At 35.5% G+C, this 20071-nt stretch overlaps 1 protein-coding gene across 2 annotated transcripts in view; it reads left to right on the top strand.

Moving 5' to 3' along the window:
* The window catches only part of CNTN3 (contactin 3), a 327782-nt gene extending 307921 nt beyond the window's left edge, over positions 1–19861 (top strand). For both annotated transcript variants that reach the window (XM_041760551.1, XM_041760552.1), the window contains 4 exons: positions 65–248; positions 15178–15290; positions 15873–16041; positions 17909–19861. In XM_041760551.1, coding sequence (XP_041616485.1) covers positions 65–248; positions 15178–15290; positions 15873–16041; positions 17909–18009 — 567 coding nt within the window. In that variant the 3' untranslated portion in view covers positions 18010–19861. The remainder of the gene's footprint in view (positions 1–64; positions 249–15177; positions 15291–15872; positions 16042–17908) is intronic.
* Positions 19862–20071: the final 210 nt, after the last annotated feature.

Genomic DNA, 20071 nt, shown 5'->3' with positions numbered 1-20071 from the left:
AATCACTTCATGTAGTACTGTTTGTGTTGACCTTTCGCATAATTAATGTTTTTCTGTCCACCAGGTGCGCTATTGGAATAACGGAGAAGAAGAATCATCAAGCAAAGTGAAAGTGGCAGGAAATGAGACGTCAGCCAGACTCCGTGGCTTGAAGAGTAACCTGGCATATTACACAGCTGTCCGGGCTTACAACAGTGCTGGGGCTGGTCCCTTTAGCACCACAGTGAATGCAACCACCAAGAAAACTCGTACGTATATTCTGATTTTTTCAATGGCAAGGAAGTAATTTATGGTAGCTTTCTTCATCATTTAAAATGGACAACCCAAGTCAGTAAGCACACTGAATCTTACAAATCCAACCCCAAACCCTTGGAAATTCAGTCACATGTATCTTTGTCTTTGTGATATCCCTGAATCATTAGATAGAAACCCCAAGTGAAAATAAATGTGTACCTTTTGAAGAATCTTAGTTGGGATGTTTAGTTAAATCTATCCATTTTTCTTTCAAAATGTGATAAACTTAGTTTACTTTCATGTTTGTTTGTTTGTTTTTTTTTAGTTCCCCAAAGCTTGAGGATTTCTGGTAAACATGAATAAGTTAAATTTCATACTAGAGAGTCGAGTGATTTTCTTGTTTTTTGCTTTCCTACTTTATTTAAAAGATGCCAATGTGCATTAAAAGGTTACCACCAGAAGATGTTGGTCCATGTGTATATACCAATACTTTTAAAAATCTGACCAGAGATGTTAGTTGCCTTCAAAGCTGAGCCTTTGTTAGCTATGTATTCACAGGTAAATTCACAAGCCGCAATTATGAGCTATACATAACTTGGCTTTGAATTACACTACAGGAAAATCAGTAATTTGCAATTTTATAGTCTCCCACATATATTTCAGTTAAGCTGAGAGCACAGATATGTTTTTAATCGTTGTATTTTGTTAGTAACTTCTTGTAGTACAACTGTTTGAATTGTCTCTGTCATGTCATCATCATAGCTGATAGCATTGAGAATGCTCTATGTCCCAAGTGCTTTAGATGTATTCCCACATTTAAATTTCCTAACTACCACAGGAGGTAGCTATCATTATTTTTAACATCATGCAGGTAAGGAAATGGGCATGAAGGTTGAAATACTTTTAACACAATAATGTATTACTTTTATTAACAGAAAATTATTTTTCTTCTTGTTTTCAAAATTTATTAACTCGGTAAAAATGTTTGCTTAACTGGCTGCCTATGGGAATGAGACATTAATTTTGCTTGATTTCTGTAATGCATTTCTCTATCTGTATATAATTCTCAAATTTTTATGAGAACATACATTTGTTAAATAAAATTGCTGAGAATACCAATAATATAAAACTGAATATCACTGGCTAACTTTGTGGATAAGTTAAAATATATATAAAACATAATTCTACTACTTTATTTTTTTATAAAGATCTGATTTATTTATTCATGGGAGACAGAGAGAGAGAGAGAGAGAAAGAGGCAGAGACACAGGTAGAGGGAGAAGCAGGCTCCACGCAGGGAGTCTGACGCGGGACTCAACCCCAGGTCTCCAGGACTCCACCCCTGGTCTCCAGGATCACACCCTGGGCTGAAGGCGGCGCTAAACCGCTGAGCCACCAGGGCTGCCCTACTACTTTAGATTTTAGTTAGCCAGTGTTAATTTGATCAGTGAAGTTCATGTTCATGTTTGAATTATCTGTATAAAAGAGAACTCAATTACCAGTTTGCTGATATAATGAGATTGCAGAGCAAAAGTTTAGCACAAACCATTGTAAATCTTCAGTAACATACATTTACAATCAGCCAACTCATGGAATAATTCAATATTGTCCTTCACGAGTCACTAGGGGAAGCCTGACCCCAACCTCTTACTCATAATACATTTCAGGGGTTAGACCAAGGAGTATACGGGTTTGGAAATATTTAAACTGAAAATATTCTGTGTTTAGAACTTCTCGCTAAATATGTTTGGTATTCTCAATAACAATTCTGAATTAGTAAGATTTAAATATACATCATTATTTATGTATTCAAAGCACAGCATCAATCAAATATTCTGATTGCAAGAATATATGCAAGCAAGTTTATCTGGCTCTTCCCTCTGACTTAATAATTGATATGATTACTTGCTAAAAAATTATGATTATAACAGACAATATGACATCATCGTGGAATCAGTGAAGAACTTAAGTTGGTAAAACATAAGGAAAAGACAAATAATAAGAATATTAGGATAATGTACAATGAGTGAAATAAAATTTTAAAAAGAAATTTTGATGATTTCAGTGTAACACATAAACACTCAATCTAAAGTAGAAATATGCAACAATAATGATGGTGATTATGATTTTAATGACTGACACTTACTGAGCAATTTGCAGTCACTATTCTCAGTATGTTTTGTATATTGATTCTCAGTTCTCACAGCAACACCATGACTTCAAAGCTGATGGTAGCCTCACTTTAGAAATGAGGATGCTGGGGCATAGAGAGGTTATTTAACTTCCCTGAGATCACAGACTTAGTAGCAGGATAGGCATCCAAATCCATACAAAGTCTTAATTCTTCGAGCCTCTCTTTCATCCATATAATCAGAATATCTGTGTCTCATTTAACATTAGTGTTTTTTGAGATTTTACTCCATGCTTAGGATGTGGGTAATGTGATCAAAGCTAGACAGGATTCCTCTGCTCATGGAGCTGTAGTCTGATGGGAATTCCAACAATTGAATAAAGTCCTTCAGGAAGTGATACATTCTTATTTCTACAATTCAGTGGAATTGCTTGTTGATCTGTAGTGTTATTAGGGACAAATTTCTTACATTGGGTCAGAGATTGATAGAGATAATTGAAATCCTAATTATTCTAAGATTGGATATGAGAAGCATGTGATAAATTTCAATTTTATGCTAATAATTTTCCTTAAAGATACCAAAATGCAAGTAAAATGGAACCCCTTAAAACTGTTCTTGGGGATGCCTCAGTGGCTCAGCGATTTAGCACCTGCCTTTCGGCCCAGGGTGTGGTCCTGGAGTCCCGGGATCAAGTTCCACATCAGGCTCCCTGCATGGAGCCTGCTTCTCCCTTTGCCTGTGTCTCTGCCTCTCTTTCTGTGCTTTTCATGAATAAATAAATAAAATCTTTAAAAATAAATAAATAGATATATATATAAATTAAATTGTTCTTATTACTGTTACTGGCAACTCTTAATAGTCATCCTAACCTTTGACTTTGGATTTAGCTTCAAATCCTATAAGAATTTTGGTAAGGATTTTGTGATTATCTCTATATAAAGAGAATTATCATCATACTTCAGACATAAGAACTAAAATAACATCTTTGACTGTTTTCTTGCTGTCTGATTTCCCCTCTGGATTATAAACTTTATGGGGAAAGAATCCTTCTGTGTCTTGTTCATCCAGCCCTAGTGCCCAGCATGGTGCTACAGACCATGTGTTAAATACTGAGTGGGTAGCTAAATGGATGAATGAAATCTAAAGTAGCAGGCCAGCCTGAAGGACTATTATTAATCAAATATACTTCCTCTTGACTGAACATTGTGAATTCAAAACACTTAATGTAGTCTTTTACCATCTTGCTTAAAATGTGCAAGTTTCATGGACTCGTAATCATGGAATTTAGTATGCAAGCCTTTATATCAATACAGATCTTGGGTGATTATTTTTGATTAATGTAAAATAATACAAGGATTCTCAAGTTAAATGCTGTAGCTTCCATTAAACACTTAATTTTTGATATCCAAATACTTGTGTTTTTTGGAAGCATTTCTGAGTTAAACTCTAATTAGCCTCTTTAAGTAATCTAAAATGGGTCTCTGTTACTTGCAACCCAAGGAGAGCTAACTCTTAAGAACATCTTGTTTCTAAAGGCACTGATGAGGAAAAATTGCAGATGGCATGTAAATGATGAAATTTCTTGGCTTCTAAAAGGAAACATATTGAGAATTTTATGTTCAGAGATTGCAAGAAGGAATTTGTAGGGCAAATATTCTGCTTTGTATAACTAAAAAGTCAAGTGGTAATTCTGGCTTTCAGTATGGATGGATTTGGCACTCAACCAACATCCTCAAGATTCATCTACTAAGACTTCATACTGAATATTTCTAAAACTAAGTTTTTGACTGTCCCATCCACCCCATTTAGAACCTGTCCTTTCTACAACATTTCCTGTCTCAGTAAATTAAACCCCAGTATTTCAGTTTCTCAGGTCAAAAATCTTGGAATCACCCTCAACTCTTCTCTTTCTCTCATCCCCTACAACTGGTTCAGAATCTGACTCTGCAAGAACCTACCACATCTCATTGCTTTCACTGCTGTCACCCTGATGCAAGGTGGAGTATCCCTCACATGGATCAGGGCAGTGACCACTTTCTGTTCAGTTTCTCCTCACCCCTGTCTCCCAGAGTCCCCAGTGTTGCTCAAGATGTCCCATTTCATCTCACTCCAGATAAATACTAAATCCTTATAATGCTTAACAAGGCTTTATATGATCCATCCTCCAAATCCCACTCTGACTTATTTCCTACTATATTCGTCTTCGCTCACTCCACTTTCACTTTAGGGCCTCTGCATTTGCTGTTCCCTCTGCCCAGAAAGTTCCTCCAGCTATCCAGGGCTTATTCTCTCATCTCTTTCAGATCTTTGCTCAAGTATCAGCTCAGTGCCACCCAAATATATACTGTATTTAATATACTGTATTTAAAAGTGCATCTCTCATCTCCTGACACTCTTTCTCCTTCCCTGCTTTGTTCTTGGGTAGAGCACTGACACCAACCTCACATTCTATAACTCATCCTCGTTTATTTGATTGTTGTCTCTCCAGCCTGCGTTGAATGGAAGACAGGGTCTTCAGCGCAAAAATTTTACCCACTTTGATCATAACTCTGTCCTCAGACTTTTTTCTCCAGTGTTGAAGTAATTATAGTTGGTGTCCAATAATGGATGTTGAACAAACAAGACTCACTCCATCTCTTGGCTCTGATGGAATCATTCTCACCATATTCCCCTTTCAGGGTAGAAGTATTGCTATTTTCACCTTTAGGCTTGTTTCTATCAACTAAACACCCTGGGAAAAGTGGACCACTCCTTGCTGATAACTCCATTCAGAGCTAAGGATGGTTCTTCTTGGCTCATCCCAGAACCAGTTGTTATGATCAGTTGATAGAAAACCTTCCCTAGCCTGGCCTGAATCACAGGCCCAGACCTTACCCTGGAACAAGGGAATACTATTTTTTTTTTCCTCAGTGATGATTATACATGTATGTCCACTTGATAAAACAGAATAATATTAAATGGTACAATGTTTTGCCCTTGAGATTTTTGCTTTTGCAAGTAGAATGTTCATCCATATAAGTTGAGCTAAAATCAATTGTCTAAATTTAAGGAAACCAATTAAGTGTGTTCTAAGGAATTGAAAAGGTAATGTGAGTAAAACAAACACTTAAAAGAATATGAATCAGAATATTTCAGAGGTTTAAAATGAAATGAATATTCCTATTTCAAATACACAATTTGGAAGTTCTCGAGTTTTATGTGTATAATTTAATTATCTAATTATCCACTCTAAGTTATGATTTAGGAAAGATATCAATGCAAGGTTTCCCAATTTTTATATGTGACTTCTCTTCTCAATTTTTGCCATTCCTTTGGGTCTCCTCTAATATGTACTTGGCAGTCTGTCTTAAAAAGTAGCTTGTAATACCCACCATTTGCTTCAGCATGGATGGAACTGGAGGGTATTATGCTGAGTGAAATAAGTCAATCGGAGGACAAACATTTTATGTTCTCATTCCTTTGGGGAATATAAATAATAGTGAAAGGGAATAGAAGGGAAGGAAGAAGAAATGGGTAAGAAAATATCAGAAAGGGAGACAGAACATAAAGACTCCTAACTCTGGGAAACAAACTAGGGGTGGTGGAAGGGGGGGAAGGCAGGAGGTGGGGGTGAATGGGTGACGGACACTGAGGGGGGCACTTGACGGGATGAGCACTGGGTCTTATTCTGTATGTTGGCAAATTGAACACCAATAAAAAGTAAATGTATTATTTTTAAAAAAGTAGCTTGTAATTTTTGCTTTTATAAACTTAAAACTAAAATGGAAACTGAATATGGAAACCAGTATCATTGCCATAAATTGAGGCTAACAAAATAATAAGGCAAATAGTAATAAAATCAATAAGAATAATAAAATTAACAAATAAGTCACTTCACTTTTTTAATACTAGCAACATGCTCTTGCCTATTCAAACCTCTAAACCTGCTTCCTCTGTGTTTATGATATTAGTATCTAAGAGATATTAAAGACCTAGTATCCCAAATCCATCTTTCTCTTCAAACCAATAGGAAAAGTAAAGGAAATTTCTCACTAGGTGACTTAATGTTATTGTTGGATATACCACAAATCACAGAGACAGCTATAGAAACACTGTTCACTAATGCATATTCCTCAGACTTAGGAGCGATGGAGTTTTTTTGTCTTTGTTTTTGTTTTGGTTTTTTGTTTTTTTGTTTTTTTGTCTATGGACTTCAACAAAATGATTTCTAATTTTGTAAGTTCTGAAACAAGATAATAATGTAATATTGAACTTGAACGGAATTCAGTCAGGGAGTTTCAGCTAATAAAAGAACAAGTCATTCCTCTGGCTAAATGTGTAAATCTTATGAACTTTACTTTGTTGGAGCTTTGGCACTTTTTTGGAAATCTTCCACTTGCCTACAAATTCTCTAGAAATTTTTAAATGTTTTTACTTCTAGTTTACAAATTGTATTATTTTTATTATTCAAAGAAGGAAAGATTTTGGTCAAGGAAATTTCCAGTCATTTAAAACAAAGAAAGGTCTTCCTCTCTGACATTCCAGGTTAGACCCCAAGAAAAGTCTTTTCTGAGTTTCAGATGAGTTAAGTAGATGTTTTTGAAAAAAAAAAAAAAAAAAAGTAGATGTTTTTATTGTATAGTTAAACATTGAGTCAGCTTCCTATTGTTAGTCATTTGTTTATTTGTAATAATTCTAATGGTTCCTAAACAAATATGTCTCATTATTTGGGAGAAAGTATCTTTTCATTACCTGATCCCTGTACAATGTCACATGTTTAAGCAGTTTCATGACCAATGCTAATGTTCAACTCAACTGAACTCCAACTATAAAATACGGTTTCTAGCTACTGGTGAGAACAACCACTTACCACTAGGTCACTTCATTATCATCAAGGAGGCAAGAAAAAAAATTGAGATATCTATTGAATATTCCATAATTAATCATAGCAAACATGTTCTTAAAATTCTATATGTTCTTAAAATTCCAGATTTTGAAAGTAAATGCCAGTTTCACCATCACCACTATGAAAATATCACTATTGAAAATTCTGGAAAATAATATTCTTAATTTTAACAACCTCTGTTTTTTATTATATAAAAGAAAACATGTTTATTGTTGAAAATTTGAGAAAAAAGAAAACTGAAGAGAAGAAAATAAAAATCACTCATAATTCTGTCTATTCAGAAATATCACCATTAATTGTTGGACTTTCTTTTCAAGCTTATATTCTATAGAATGTCTGCCTTGTGTATTGGAAGTATGCTGTGTATTAGTTACCTATACATCATAGCAAATACCATGGTCATTAACAGTTTTTCATAAATAGGTTAGTGTATGTATTATATTCGATTGTGATAATACACCACAATTTAATCATTTTCCTACTGGTAAACATGCCTTATATTCCTAGCTTCATCCTGTCAACAGCCTTATAATTATCACTTACTCATAGGCAAGAGGCTGCAGACTAAGTAAAATCTATAAAGCTGACTTTGAGGAGTCTATGAATCAAATACACAGAGGATATCATGATGGGTGGTTGAAGAACAACAATAATAAAAGCCTTCAATGAATAATTTTTGTTACAGCATTTGAAATTACTGAAATAATTTTGCAGCCTGCCAATTAGTGTTGTGCTATATAGTAATATGCTGTCTTTCTACTAAAATTGAATTAGTTTTCGTTAGTTTTGCTTACTGACAGAGCCACCCAGACACATAACACCACCACCACCACCACCACCACCCCCGCCTGCCAAAACTAGTATTTATTTTTAATTTTTTTTTTTTATGATAGTCACACAGAGAGAGAGAGAGAGAGAGGCAGAGACATAGGCAGAGGGAGAAGCAGGCTCCATGCACTGGGAGCCCGACGTGGGATTCGATCCCGGGTCTCCAGGATCGCGCCCTAGGCCAAAGGCAGGCGCCAAACCGCTGTGCCACCCAGGGATCTCAGTATTTATTTTTAAAGAGAAATGTAAAGTCGGATACCTCTAGTGGCTGTCAGGTATAAATGATCAGGGAAGTGTGGCTGGGCCATCTTAGGTCCAGCCTGTTCTCTCTATCCATCAGAGTAGGCCCCATTCTTTCCAATCTGATACTGCACGAGCAATCTGCAATCAAAAATCCAGAATTTAGGGGTGTCTGCATGCGTCAGTCGTTTGGTCGTCTGCCTTCCACTTGGGTCGTGATCTCAGGATCCTGGGATCAAGCCCCATGTTACTCTCTGCTCAGCAAGGAGTCTGCCTCTCCCTCTCCTCTTGTGCTCTTTCTCAAATAAATAAATAAAATTTTAAAAAAAAATCCAGAACTTAAAATAACCTCCTGAGTTTTAAATGTCGGCAACTAAACAAAATTGAAGTACCGGGGGTTAGACCAAAAAAATAAAAAATAAAAGTTTGCAGGCTGTCTAATGCACTTTCAGGTTGCAACTTCCGATTTGAGGTTTTATAGTTGTAAAGCGATTCCACTCTCCTGTGGGTTTTCATCTAACAGTTGCTCTCCAAGCTCTTCTCCTTGTTTTACAGTTGAGACACTGTGGCTTCTGTTGGGTTAAGCAAGTAGCTCAGGACATGTGCCTTGTAACTGGCCACAATGCTTTCAGACCTTTGTCTGAAGTAAACGAGGTAGATTGTTTCTGTGCCTGTTACCAGATGACTCCTGGCACAGGAGGGTAGGCAGCCTTTTAAGAGATTGTAGAAGCAAAGAGTTCCTGCTTCAGGTTTGACTCTTTGAAGATGGAAGAGGGCATTGAAGGCTCAATACAAGGTAACTGATTTGGTGACGATGTAAACCACAAATGGGAATGAAATTGCTAAAGAGAAGGTTGGTTCATGCATTGAGCAAACTCAACCTGTTCCTAATCTGCCCAGCGTTTTGCCATCTCCAGTCCCTCGATATTTGCATGAGTTTAGCCACCAACCCAAACAACCTGTATTATTATTTTCCTTATAGATTTAATAGTTAAATATATTTATTTTAAAAGGCACCTATACAGGACACCTGGGTGGCTCAGCGGTTTAGCGCCACCTTCAGCCCAGGGTGTGATCCTGGAGACCCGGAATCGAGTCCCACGTCGGGCTCCCTGCATGGAGCCTGCTCCTCCCTCTGCCTGTGTCTCTCATGGATGAATAAATAAAATTTTTTAAAAATAATGAAATAAAAGGCAACTATACATTTACTAGAAACAGAAAATGCCTAATATTCTTTATTATTAGATAGTAGCTATAAGATTTTTTAAGATTTTTAATAAAATGAAAATGGAGCAATTATTTGAATTAAAAAATTAAACAGTACAAAGAAATGCAAAGAAAAATAAACCTAATTGATTTCCAAAAAAAAAAAAAGGAAAACCTGAGAATAAGTTTTGCAAAGAATTAATCAGGGTGTTTGTGACTATTATTAGTAAAGTGATATTCTTTTCTTGATCACTTGGTTTAAGATGAATTATTTGTATTAAATATTCCCTTAGGTCAGTTAGTTGGAATTGTCACTCTGTATTTTGGGATGCTTAGCAGACATCTGTGTGCAGCTGGAAACATACAAGTTATTTGTGTTTGCATAACCGCCTTTGTTCTGTATCATTAATTAGAACCTAGTTTTAATGATCTGTGTGTTGTGTGTGAAGTAGATTACCACAGATGTATCAATATTGGCTTCATCCAAAAGAATTACATCTGTCAGTCAAGAATTGGATGTGACAGAATTTTTTTTAATCTATCATGAAAGTGTGTACATATTTCCAATTAAAAATGTCATCCACTTAAAATCATCTCTAGTGGAAGAAATGTGGATCCTTGGGAACCACTGATATGGCCTATGGTTAGAGTCAGAGAACATGTTTATCTCATTGCTTACTGTACTCGGAAGGATCCCTAATACGTAAATAGTTCTTAATTATATAGTGAAAAACATGCCAGGTGGAGACATTATTCCTCAAGGTCTGTGTCATCAGCTAGAATTAGGTTTGCTTTTTTTTTTAAGATTTATTTATTTATTCATGAGAGACAGACAGAGGCAGAGACATAGGCAGAGGGAGAAGCAGGCTCCCTGCAAGGAGCCCAATGTGGGACTTGATCTTGGACTCCAGGATCACGCCCTGAGCCAAAGGTAGATGCTCAACCGCTGAGCCACCCAGGTATCCCAGCTTTGCTTTTTATTGCCAGCGCCTATATGATGTCAGTCATCATAATTTGTTGCGTCTACACAAATTTCATGTCCCATCCCTCCAGGTCCTCTATAATCATCTTCATGTTAACAGACCTTTATTCTCTCTTACATGAAGCACTACTTATGTTCTCCCAACAGAATGCCCACTAAGATTCTCCTCCTTTCCCTCTGTTCCCACAAAGATCTAGGAAACCGAAACTGGTAGTATCATTTTCCTACTTTCATTTATTTAATGCCTTCCTAATTGCCTACAGAAAAATTCTTCTTCTGGTTTCTTTGGTCTCTTAGACCTTTCAGCATCTGGTTCCTACTTGCCTCTCTTTTTGTTTTTGTTTTTGTTTTTTTTTTCTTTAAGATTTTATTTATTTATTTAAGAGAAAGAGTGAGAGAGAGAGAGAGAGAGAGAGCGAGCATGCCTGTGCACACACAAGTGGGGGGCAGGGCAGGGGGGGAGAGAGAAAGAAGTGAAGCCGACTTCCCACTGAGCAGAAAGACACAGGACTCTATCCCAAGACCCTGGGATCATGACCTGAGTCGAAGGCAGACACTTAACTGACTGAGCTACCCAGGCCTCCTCCTACTTGCTCCTTAAGCTGCATCTGCTCTCTCCCTTCTCCTCCCCATAACCTTGTAACCAGTCAGAACTTCTGAGCTCCCCACTGTACCTTGCTATTTCCTGCATTTGTGCTTTCACACGTTTATCCCTATGCAGGATACCTTTCCCTCTTTCGCGTCCATATCTAAAAATCACAATTTGTCTTTCAAAAGCTATTCCAGATGTTGTCACCTCCTTATTCATTTTTTCTTTAACCCTTAACACACTTTCTTTTGCAGGTTTCAAAGGTGATGATCAATGAGTGTTAACTGTCCCAGTTTTGTCTTTGTAAATTGTATACTATTTTGGGGGATGTCTTAGAGAACTTTTAATCATGTAGCTAGGCAATTCATTTCGAAATCTGATGTGCTGCATTTGAGAAGTGTGGCCAGTCAAATGTTGTCCTGTTGCCACCATAGGAAATTACTTCACTAATGCTTACTCTGAATCTTTACCCTATTTAGAATGTTCATTGCATGAATCATTCCTTGGGAACACAAAAGAAATGGATTGAACTTATTTTTTGATAACACTGTAAAAGTGATTCCTTGATACTTGAGTTTGTGCTTTTTACATTAAAACATCAGTCATATACAAAATTCTAATTTGCTCTCTACCCTTGACAAGGCATTGGGCCAGTGATCTACCATATTGATTTCTCTGTGTCATAGACCTTACTGGATATTGTCTCTGCTTACAAGGATCTTATAGGGGGAAAACTGGATGTTAATAAAAATAAAACCACAACAAAATGTAAAATATAGATTTGATGAGGATTATGAAGAAAGGACCTAATATCTGAAGAAGAGGCCCCACTTTAGTTTGAGATAGCAGGGAAAACATTTCTGTGAAGGTGGAGGTTGTGCCATTCTTGTGACATTCTTGTTTAATATTCATTTTCACATCATCTATAAATCTGTGATCAGTTACTTGGAAGTTAAATAAGGTCTCAGGTACTCTGCACAATATAATATGGGCAGCATGGACTTTGGAATTAATCAGAGCTGGTTTGAATCCACATAATATCTCTGACCAGTTGTGTAGCTTAGTAAGTTCTTGCTTTTAATTTTTAATTTATGGTAAAAATACACATAACATGAATTTTCCATCTTACCCATTTTTAAATGTATACTTCAGTAGTGTTAAGATTGGTTGTTGTATAACTCATTCTAGAAGTCTTTCATCTTAAAAACGGAAACTCTGTTCCCATGAAACAGCTCCCCATTCCCAACCACCAGTCCCTGGCAAGCACTATTCCCCTTTCTGTCTTTATAAATCTGACTGCTCTAGGTACCTCATGTAAGTGGAATCATACGGAATTTCCCTTTTCTTGACCTGCTTATTTCACTTTCTGTAATATCCTCAAGGTTCATCCATATTGTAATATGTGTTAGCAAATCTCCTTCCTATTTAAGGCTGAATAATATTTCATTTTATGTATATACCACATTTTGATTATCCATTCATCTCTTGACAGACAATTAGATTGCTTCCACTTTTTGGCTACTGTGAATAATGCTGATGTAAACATGAGTGTTCAGTTGTTTTTAAGTCTCTGGGTCCAGATTAGCCACGTACAGAAATGGATGTTATTATAATGCAATGAGAATGAAGTAAATTATATTATATAAAAGCACATTTTACCATGCCCATATTATGTTTTTTTAAAAGATTTTATTTATTTGAGACAGAGAGAGAGCGAGCACAAGCAGGAAGAGGGACAGAGGGAGAGGAAGAAGCAGACTCCCTGCTGAGCACAGACCTCCCAGGACCCTGAGATCATGACCTGAGTTGAAGACAGCCACTTAACCAACTAAGCTACCCGGGCACCCTGCGTAGCCCATCTTATAAATGTTTAATAAGCATTTAGTTACTAACAATAATAGGATTTTGAACATAGAAGGAAAACTTATTTGGTGTAGAATTTTCCAGATGATGGAAAATTCTTATTAGTGGTGATTAATAATCCACTATTTATTCTTATTATTAGTAGTAAGAGAGATGATTTAAAGGTGGTTCACAATTTTTTTAAATTTAAGAATGCCTCATTTATTTTAGAGAGTACCTTAAGAATGTCAGTAGCATATTAAGCCCATGATTGTGTATTAGTGCTTGTGATGAAGCTAAAGGTAGATGTTTATATGGTGTTGTTTTTTTTAAAAAATCTAGTCTTCTTTTTAAAGATAGCAAAAGTTATGAAAGTGGTACATGATTATCTGAGGCTCAGGAAACACTGATATGATTCAGAATAAGAGTAATCAGACCCAGAACAAACCTTAATTTTTTTCTTCCTTTCCCTTTTCCTGTTTCTTTCTTTCTGTTTATTCAAAAAGTATTTGATTCAGGCTGAATTCATTCATCTGTTTTTGGACTGATACAAGATAAGCCTCAATGTTACACTTGCACTTCATCTCTTCTACAAGCCTAGTGTTGGAAGAGATGATTCAACCAAAATTACTCAAGTTTCCTGTAATCTCTAAGCACACACAGCTTTTGGTAGAACAGACCATGCTGGCTGTGCTCTGCACCACATCCAACAGAACCTGTCCTGTTATAGTACTGTCAGGATGCAGGAAATCACAGACTTGGGGGAAATGTTCTAACACTCTGCATTCATATCATTTGGATTGAGTCACCAGAACGTGGTCAACAGTATTTAAACCCTAAGCAACTGCCGTTAAACATATTTTTGTTATCAGAGCTGTGCAGCTTCAGCTCTCTGAGCTGACCTCAAGTCGTTGCTAATGCCAGATCGCAACATTTCAAAGGCAGCATAGAATAGTGTGAAAGAGCAGACACGCAGCAAAAGAATCTGCAGGGAATACAATCTTGTTTGGTGTCATTAGTCACATAAATGTATCTGAGAGCTTTTCCCATCTGTAAATTCAGCCGTCTTTCCCTCGTGGCATGAGTCAATGATGTTTAGAAATTTCTCTGCATAGCCAATATTTTATATCATTTTCCCATTACAAATTCAGTTAACCAGATCACATTCTGCAGCTAAATCCACAAGTACAACATATTTCAGCACTGCTTTGGGCAATTGCGATGCTGTGGCCAAATGGATAATATTGTGTTTGTTTTGTGCTTGACAGGAAACTGAATTTTAATGTCCTGTCTGTGCTGTCGCTGAACCCCCTTACCCCAGCATGACTATGCTGTCTGGTGCTTGTGAGAGAGAACTAAGCTATGAATCCAAGTTTTTCCAACCTCAGAGAATTTCATTCATTATCTAATGGAATTCTCATTAATGTTTTAGGGCTTTGCCTTATTTTTCTCAAAAATTGATTTAAAACTTGGAAAACGAAGAGTGAAATATAGACTCTCTGCTGCAATTTTTCACATGAATAGCTATTACTTCATGGGAATAAATATGAGTAACCCTTATCTTTGATTGCCTCCCATTTTGCCTATCTCATCACACAACGCTGGCTTAAAAATCATCCACACTTCATTTTGTGCATCTTTAATCTGCTCAGTTGGCAATTTCTCTCAGCCTCCGGATGTGTCAAAGTGGGTCACACAGCCTGCCTTTCTTGGTAAATCAACAAGCATCCCTCTAGTGGTGGATAAAGGAATTTCCTTATCTCCACTATGGACAGGTTTCCAGAAGAGGACCCTCAGCCACAATTAAGAAATGTCCTAAAAGATGTGATGACTATGATGAAATGAATTATCTCACAATTTAATTGAACAGTATTTTTGTTTTATAAGCTTTTATTTATTTATCCATGAGAGACACACACAGAGAGAGGCAGAGACGTAGGCAGAAGGGAGAAGCAGGCCCTATGCAGGACTCGATCCCAGGACCCCAGGATCACAACCTAAGCCGAAGGCAGATGCTCAACCACCAAGCCATCCAGATGCCCCTTGAAAAAGCTTTTTTAAAGGACATTTAGCTACTCTTCATTTTTTTTCTGATTCCACCTATATATACATATATGCAACATATTACCGAAGAGATTTTGCTATACTTCTATAAGTCTTCTATGACTGTCATTATCTGTTCTATGTAAAGTATCACTTCTGTTCAAATCTGTTTTAATTTATCATTTTGCATTTCAAGCTCCCAGTCAGCCACCAGGAAATGTTGTTTGGAATGCTACAGACACTAAAGTGTTACTTAATTGGGAACAAGTTAAAGCAATGGAGAATGAATCAGAAGTAACGGGTTATAAAGTAAGTTATTTGCAATGATTTCTTTTCCTATTCCTGGCAAGGGAAGCTGGGTTTGAATGATTTTTCCAACTGTGATAATATGGTTGCCATAATCTGATTTTGACAAAGAAATATCAAACTTTTTATAAAAAGGATATTCCCCCCCAATATCTGATTTCTAAATATAAATTTAAGGGAAGTAATTCTGGTCATGAAGTGATTTTGAACAAAATCTCTGTAAATTGTTCATGATGTTAATTAGTTACTTCTGATGGTCGCTCATATAGTATTTAAAAAACAATGGAAATTGTTGGCTCTAACCTGTTGGTCTGGCTTTCAAAATCAGTACAGTAGAGGTTTGCTCCATCTCTCCAACCTTACAAATGCCCAAGGCAGCTGGACTCTTGATTTTGAGGACTTGATGATTCTAGTATGTACTAACTCCCAGTTTAAGACCTATGAAAAGAGCGAGGAATTGAACTTGTATTCTGGTGACTATAACAAAACAATATAAGTGAGTTGACATCAGTGTAATCAGTTCTATGAAAAACAGTAAGAATAGGCAATCTAAGAATTATAAATGTATTTGTTCATTCATTTTAGGTTTTCTATAGGACTAGCAGTCAAAATAATGTGCAAGTGCTAAACACAAATAAAACTTCAGCAGAACTTTTATTGCCCATTAAAGAGGACTACATTATTGAAGTTAAGGCCACCACTGATGGAGGGGATGGAACCAGTAGCGAACAGATCAGGATTCCAAGAATAACCAGTAAGTTGGTCAAACTCAACACTTACTTTATTGATAACATCAGAGTTATGAGCCCTAAGAATGAATTAATGCCCTTCTGTCTATTTTTTCCCCATGATGTCCTCCATCTGAATGCTAAGAAGTTTTTGGAATATGAGAGATGAGGCTAAGAGAAAATTCTCAAGAGTGATACAAAATATGAAGAAAGATAACAAATAGAAAAGACATCGAAAAATATTTAGCAGAACTTTATCAAGTTGAATTTTTTTCCTTCTTATGAGTTATGCCTAAATTTGCCTTTGGATTACCTGTAAAGAACAGAATTTCTTAAGCATTTCACAAGAATAATGTTAAACTTACAAACTATTTTTAAGATCTTTGTTTGCCTCCTAGAATTATACATGAATCTTACTAATTCTTTAAAAAACTTTTCAAATTTTTTTTTCAAAATGGTGGTTTTATTAAAGCACAGGGATAGGACCTGTGGGTAGGAAGAGCTGCTGCCAAAAAATGGAAAATTTAATATTGTGAAGGTCATAAACTGCTTGGCCAAACCAAAAGACACTTCTTAAAAAAAAGTAATTCGTTTCTGATTTCAAAGGAAGTTCACACTAACTTTTCCTTTTAAAATCCAAATTATACTTACTTTACTATAGAAATTACACTTTTAGAGTGAAGGGAAACAGGCTCACTTTCATATTTAATCAGTGACAACGGTAGAAGAAACTTCATTTATTCTTTCAAATCTCAAGTCTGGAGTTTGGGGACCTCAGTTAAGTAGAGTAGAAGCTGTCTTGTCTTCATATTCTATTCTGTAGCTCTCAGTGACATAAGTAATTTTGTTCCCTGTGTCATTGGGCTTGACCTAGTCTATAATCTTGGGTGTAAAATTAAAAGCTCTCTCTTTCATCTTAAAAAACAAAATGACTGACATCATTAGGAAGTAACGAGAAAGAGGGGTATGGAAACTTGAAAGAAGTGTATCTTTACATGAAATCATGTAGACTGCCACACTTAGACTGAAACAAACAAATAGCTAAACTATACCAAGAAAATGGGAAGCTTTTATCTCAGAACAGAGTTCCACAGCATTAAAATCTATAAAAACTATTTCAGACTATAGACATTTAAAAAACTGTATGCACTTCAATAGAGCAAAACTAGAAATTTAAGCTTGTTATGATTATTATATTAGGTTTTAAAGTAATTAAGATATGTTCTCTTATTCCTAGAATAGGGCAAGATGTAGAGTTCACATTATAATAGGGCCAGAGTGTAAGTGCAAGGAGTAGGTTCTTCGCTTTTGCAGGGACAGACACTATTTTTGCATTTTGAGGGCTGCTGAATCAAAAGTAGCCTTTCCGTCTGACATGTGCCGTCTGCTGAGCTTGCAAAGACTAGAGCAGACAAGGCCATCTCAGGAAAATGGAGCTTTTTATTGATTGCCTCTTTTTTAAAAAGATGATGTTTTATATTATGCCAAATAATTTATCTAGAAATGCATAAAGTAGAAACACAGATTTTCCAAACTCTTATCCAATAAAGCTTTCTTTAATTAAACCATTGAATTATCTCAAAATTGTCAGTAATAGAGTATAATTGTTTTCAAAATGATTAAGTTGTTTTTGCAATTTCAATTAAAGTTAAATAATACTAAATGAACAAAGCCTAGATTTGTTTTTTTAAAAACCTTAAGTATATGAGCGTTTCAGAGATGTTTTTGGCAAGTAATACAATACTACATTGATAAATAATATGAGGGCTAATAACTTGGGGGTTTAGGTTAGGTTCATGGTATGATTTGATTCTGATACAGAGGCGTTGCTTTTGCCCTGATTATTTATATTGATACAGTCCTTATTAATGAGTTATTTATCATTTTTGACAGATATGGATGCAAGAGGTTCTACTTCAGCCATCTCAAATGTCCACGCTGTGTCAAGTTATATACCTGTAGTATTGTTCTTTATTGTAAATGCCTTGTGGTGATAGTAACTTTTTTAAATTATTTACTAGAAAGTTAATTGGTTACAAAAAAAGTACTTTCATGAAATGCAGTGATTATGCATGTTTTTTTTCAACTCTGTATTTTTAACTTTCTATAGGTAAAATATGAATATAATAAAAAACAGTAAATCTTTTTAGGGGAATCTGAAATGCCTTAATATTTACTTGATAAACCAAAGGAATTTACATATTACCTACATTAGACTTTTGATAAAGATCTTCGTAAGCTATGATTTTAAGCACTGCCTATGGATAGACTCACTTGCTCTCATGTATACGCACACATATGCACACACGTTTGTTTGTTAATGTAGAAAATCTCATTTAGTCCAAATGTTATTTTCCCATTACAACAGCTTTGCTCAGAAGACTTAATCAGTATTATTCTGAAATGTTCACTTGAAATATTCAAGGCTGAAAATACATTTTTACCTGTTTACATTACCCTGTTTGGAAGAGGGTGCATGTGATTCAAAAGAATGTTGGAAAATGCCACACCAGAGGTGGGAACAGTGCTGTTTTGTTTAAGTATAACAAAGTTGTGAGATTCTTTACAAATCACCTTGCTCTTCTAGCTCTCAATTTTTCATCTAGAAAATGTGGAAACAATACCTCGCATCTGCCCCTGCCCCATACATTGTTAACAGATAAAGAAGGAAATGTGAAAGTGTTCTGTTACCTTTAACACGCTGAATCTGTGCAAAATATTAGTATGAATTTACTTAACCATGTAAAAGTCATAAGGACCAGTGGCTTTTTTTAAAGTTTGCATTCTATTATGGGTAATGCTTTCTTTTTTTTCCAATAATATTATGAAACTGAAATTATCACATTTTATTCTTTCTCAAATATTAAAAAAATTAAAAAGTAATTGTTTCCTTCATACCTATGAACAAGCTTTCAGGTTTTATTAAAACATGGTGGAGAGAATAAGGAATGACTTGAATCTCAACTCAAATATTAAACAAAATTCACACAATTCTTCATTTCCAATTTCTGATTCCATTAAGGGACCGTCTCTTTTTTGGATGGTGGAGATGGTTTTTTAATGAAATCCAACCGTCTATCAGAGTGAGTCTGGCAGGCTTTTTAGTTCCTGAGTTAAATTTGTAATAGAACCATGGCAATGCTGCTGACTTTGATATGTATGACTCAGTCTTTCAATATGTGGTTTTCAAAAGATTGTTGAAGACATGACTTCATAGCAATATGTAAAGAATATATGAAAATCGACAGATTGAGTGTTAGACATTGCAAAATCAATTTTTTACCTCTTTCCTACCAGTTTCACATTTTGCAGGAACTTGTTCTTCTTTACAAAGATATCAGAATTTGAAGCCAACAGTTCAGATATCAAAAAAGCATAAAAATTAGCAAAATTCTGATACCGTCATAAAATGTTACTTTACATTTAAATATTACATTTAAGATAAAGTCATTACACACAAAGGAGAAAAAGATTTAGAACTTTCTCTGCAACGTCTGTATATACTGTATATATCTAGAAAAAATCTGAATGACTAGTAGATTTCATATGTCCATTGTTATTTCCAGTCAAAAAGTGGGGAAACACTTTCTCCAATACCTGTATTTTATGCTACACGTAATGGAGTTGTACCTTTTTATTATTTAGTAATTCTGATAATATGTTCCTATACTTTCCATTTTCAAGATGATTATTCTATTGTTTCCTGGCATTTGTAGCAATATATCTCCATGAGATATGTACTTCGTTTCATATTGAAAAGTATAAAGTTTATCTTTGAATTCTGTGTGTGTATCCTATGGTTATCTGTATGTATTATTTTCTATTATTCGAATAAAATTTATAACAATCAAATGCTCATGCATGATTAATTGTGGTATGGTAAAAAAGCATATTTTAAGGGGTGGGGGGAATGGGAGGGCATCATAATAGTTATGCTGATGCTATCATTTCTTATATTTTTCAGCCAAAGTTTAGTCTTTCTATCTTCTAAGGAGATATTTTTAACTTTTTCTATTTTTTTAAGATTTAATTTATTTATTCATGAGAGACACAGAA

Source organism: Vulpes lagopus, chromosome 7 (assembly GCF_018345385.1).
Source record: "Vulpes lagopus strain Blue_001 chromosome 7, ASM1834538v1, whole genome shotgun sequence".
NCBI classification, from domain to species: domain Eukaryota; kingdom Metazoa; phylum Chordata; class Mammalia; order Carnivora; family Canidae; genus Vulpes; species Vulpes lagopus.
The sequence above is the reverse complement of the archived record's forward strand: the minus strand, read 5'-3'. Positions and strand labels throughout refer to the sequence as shown.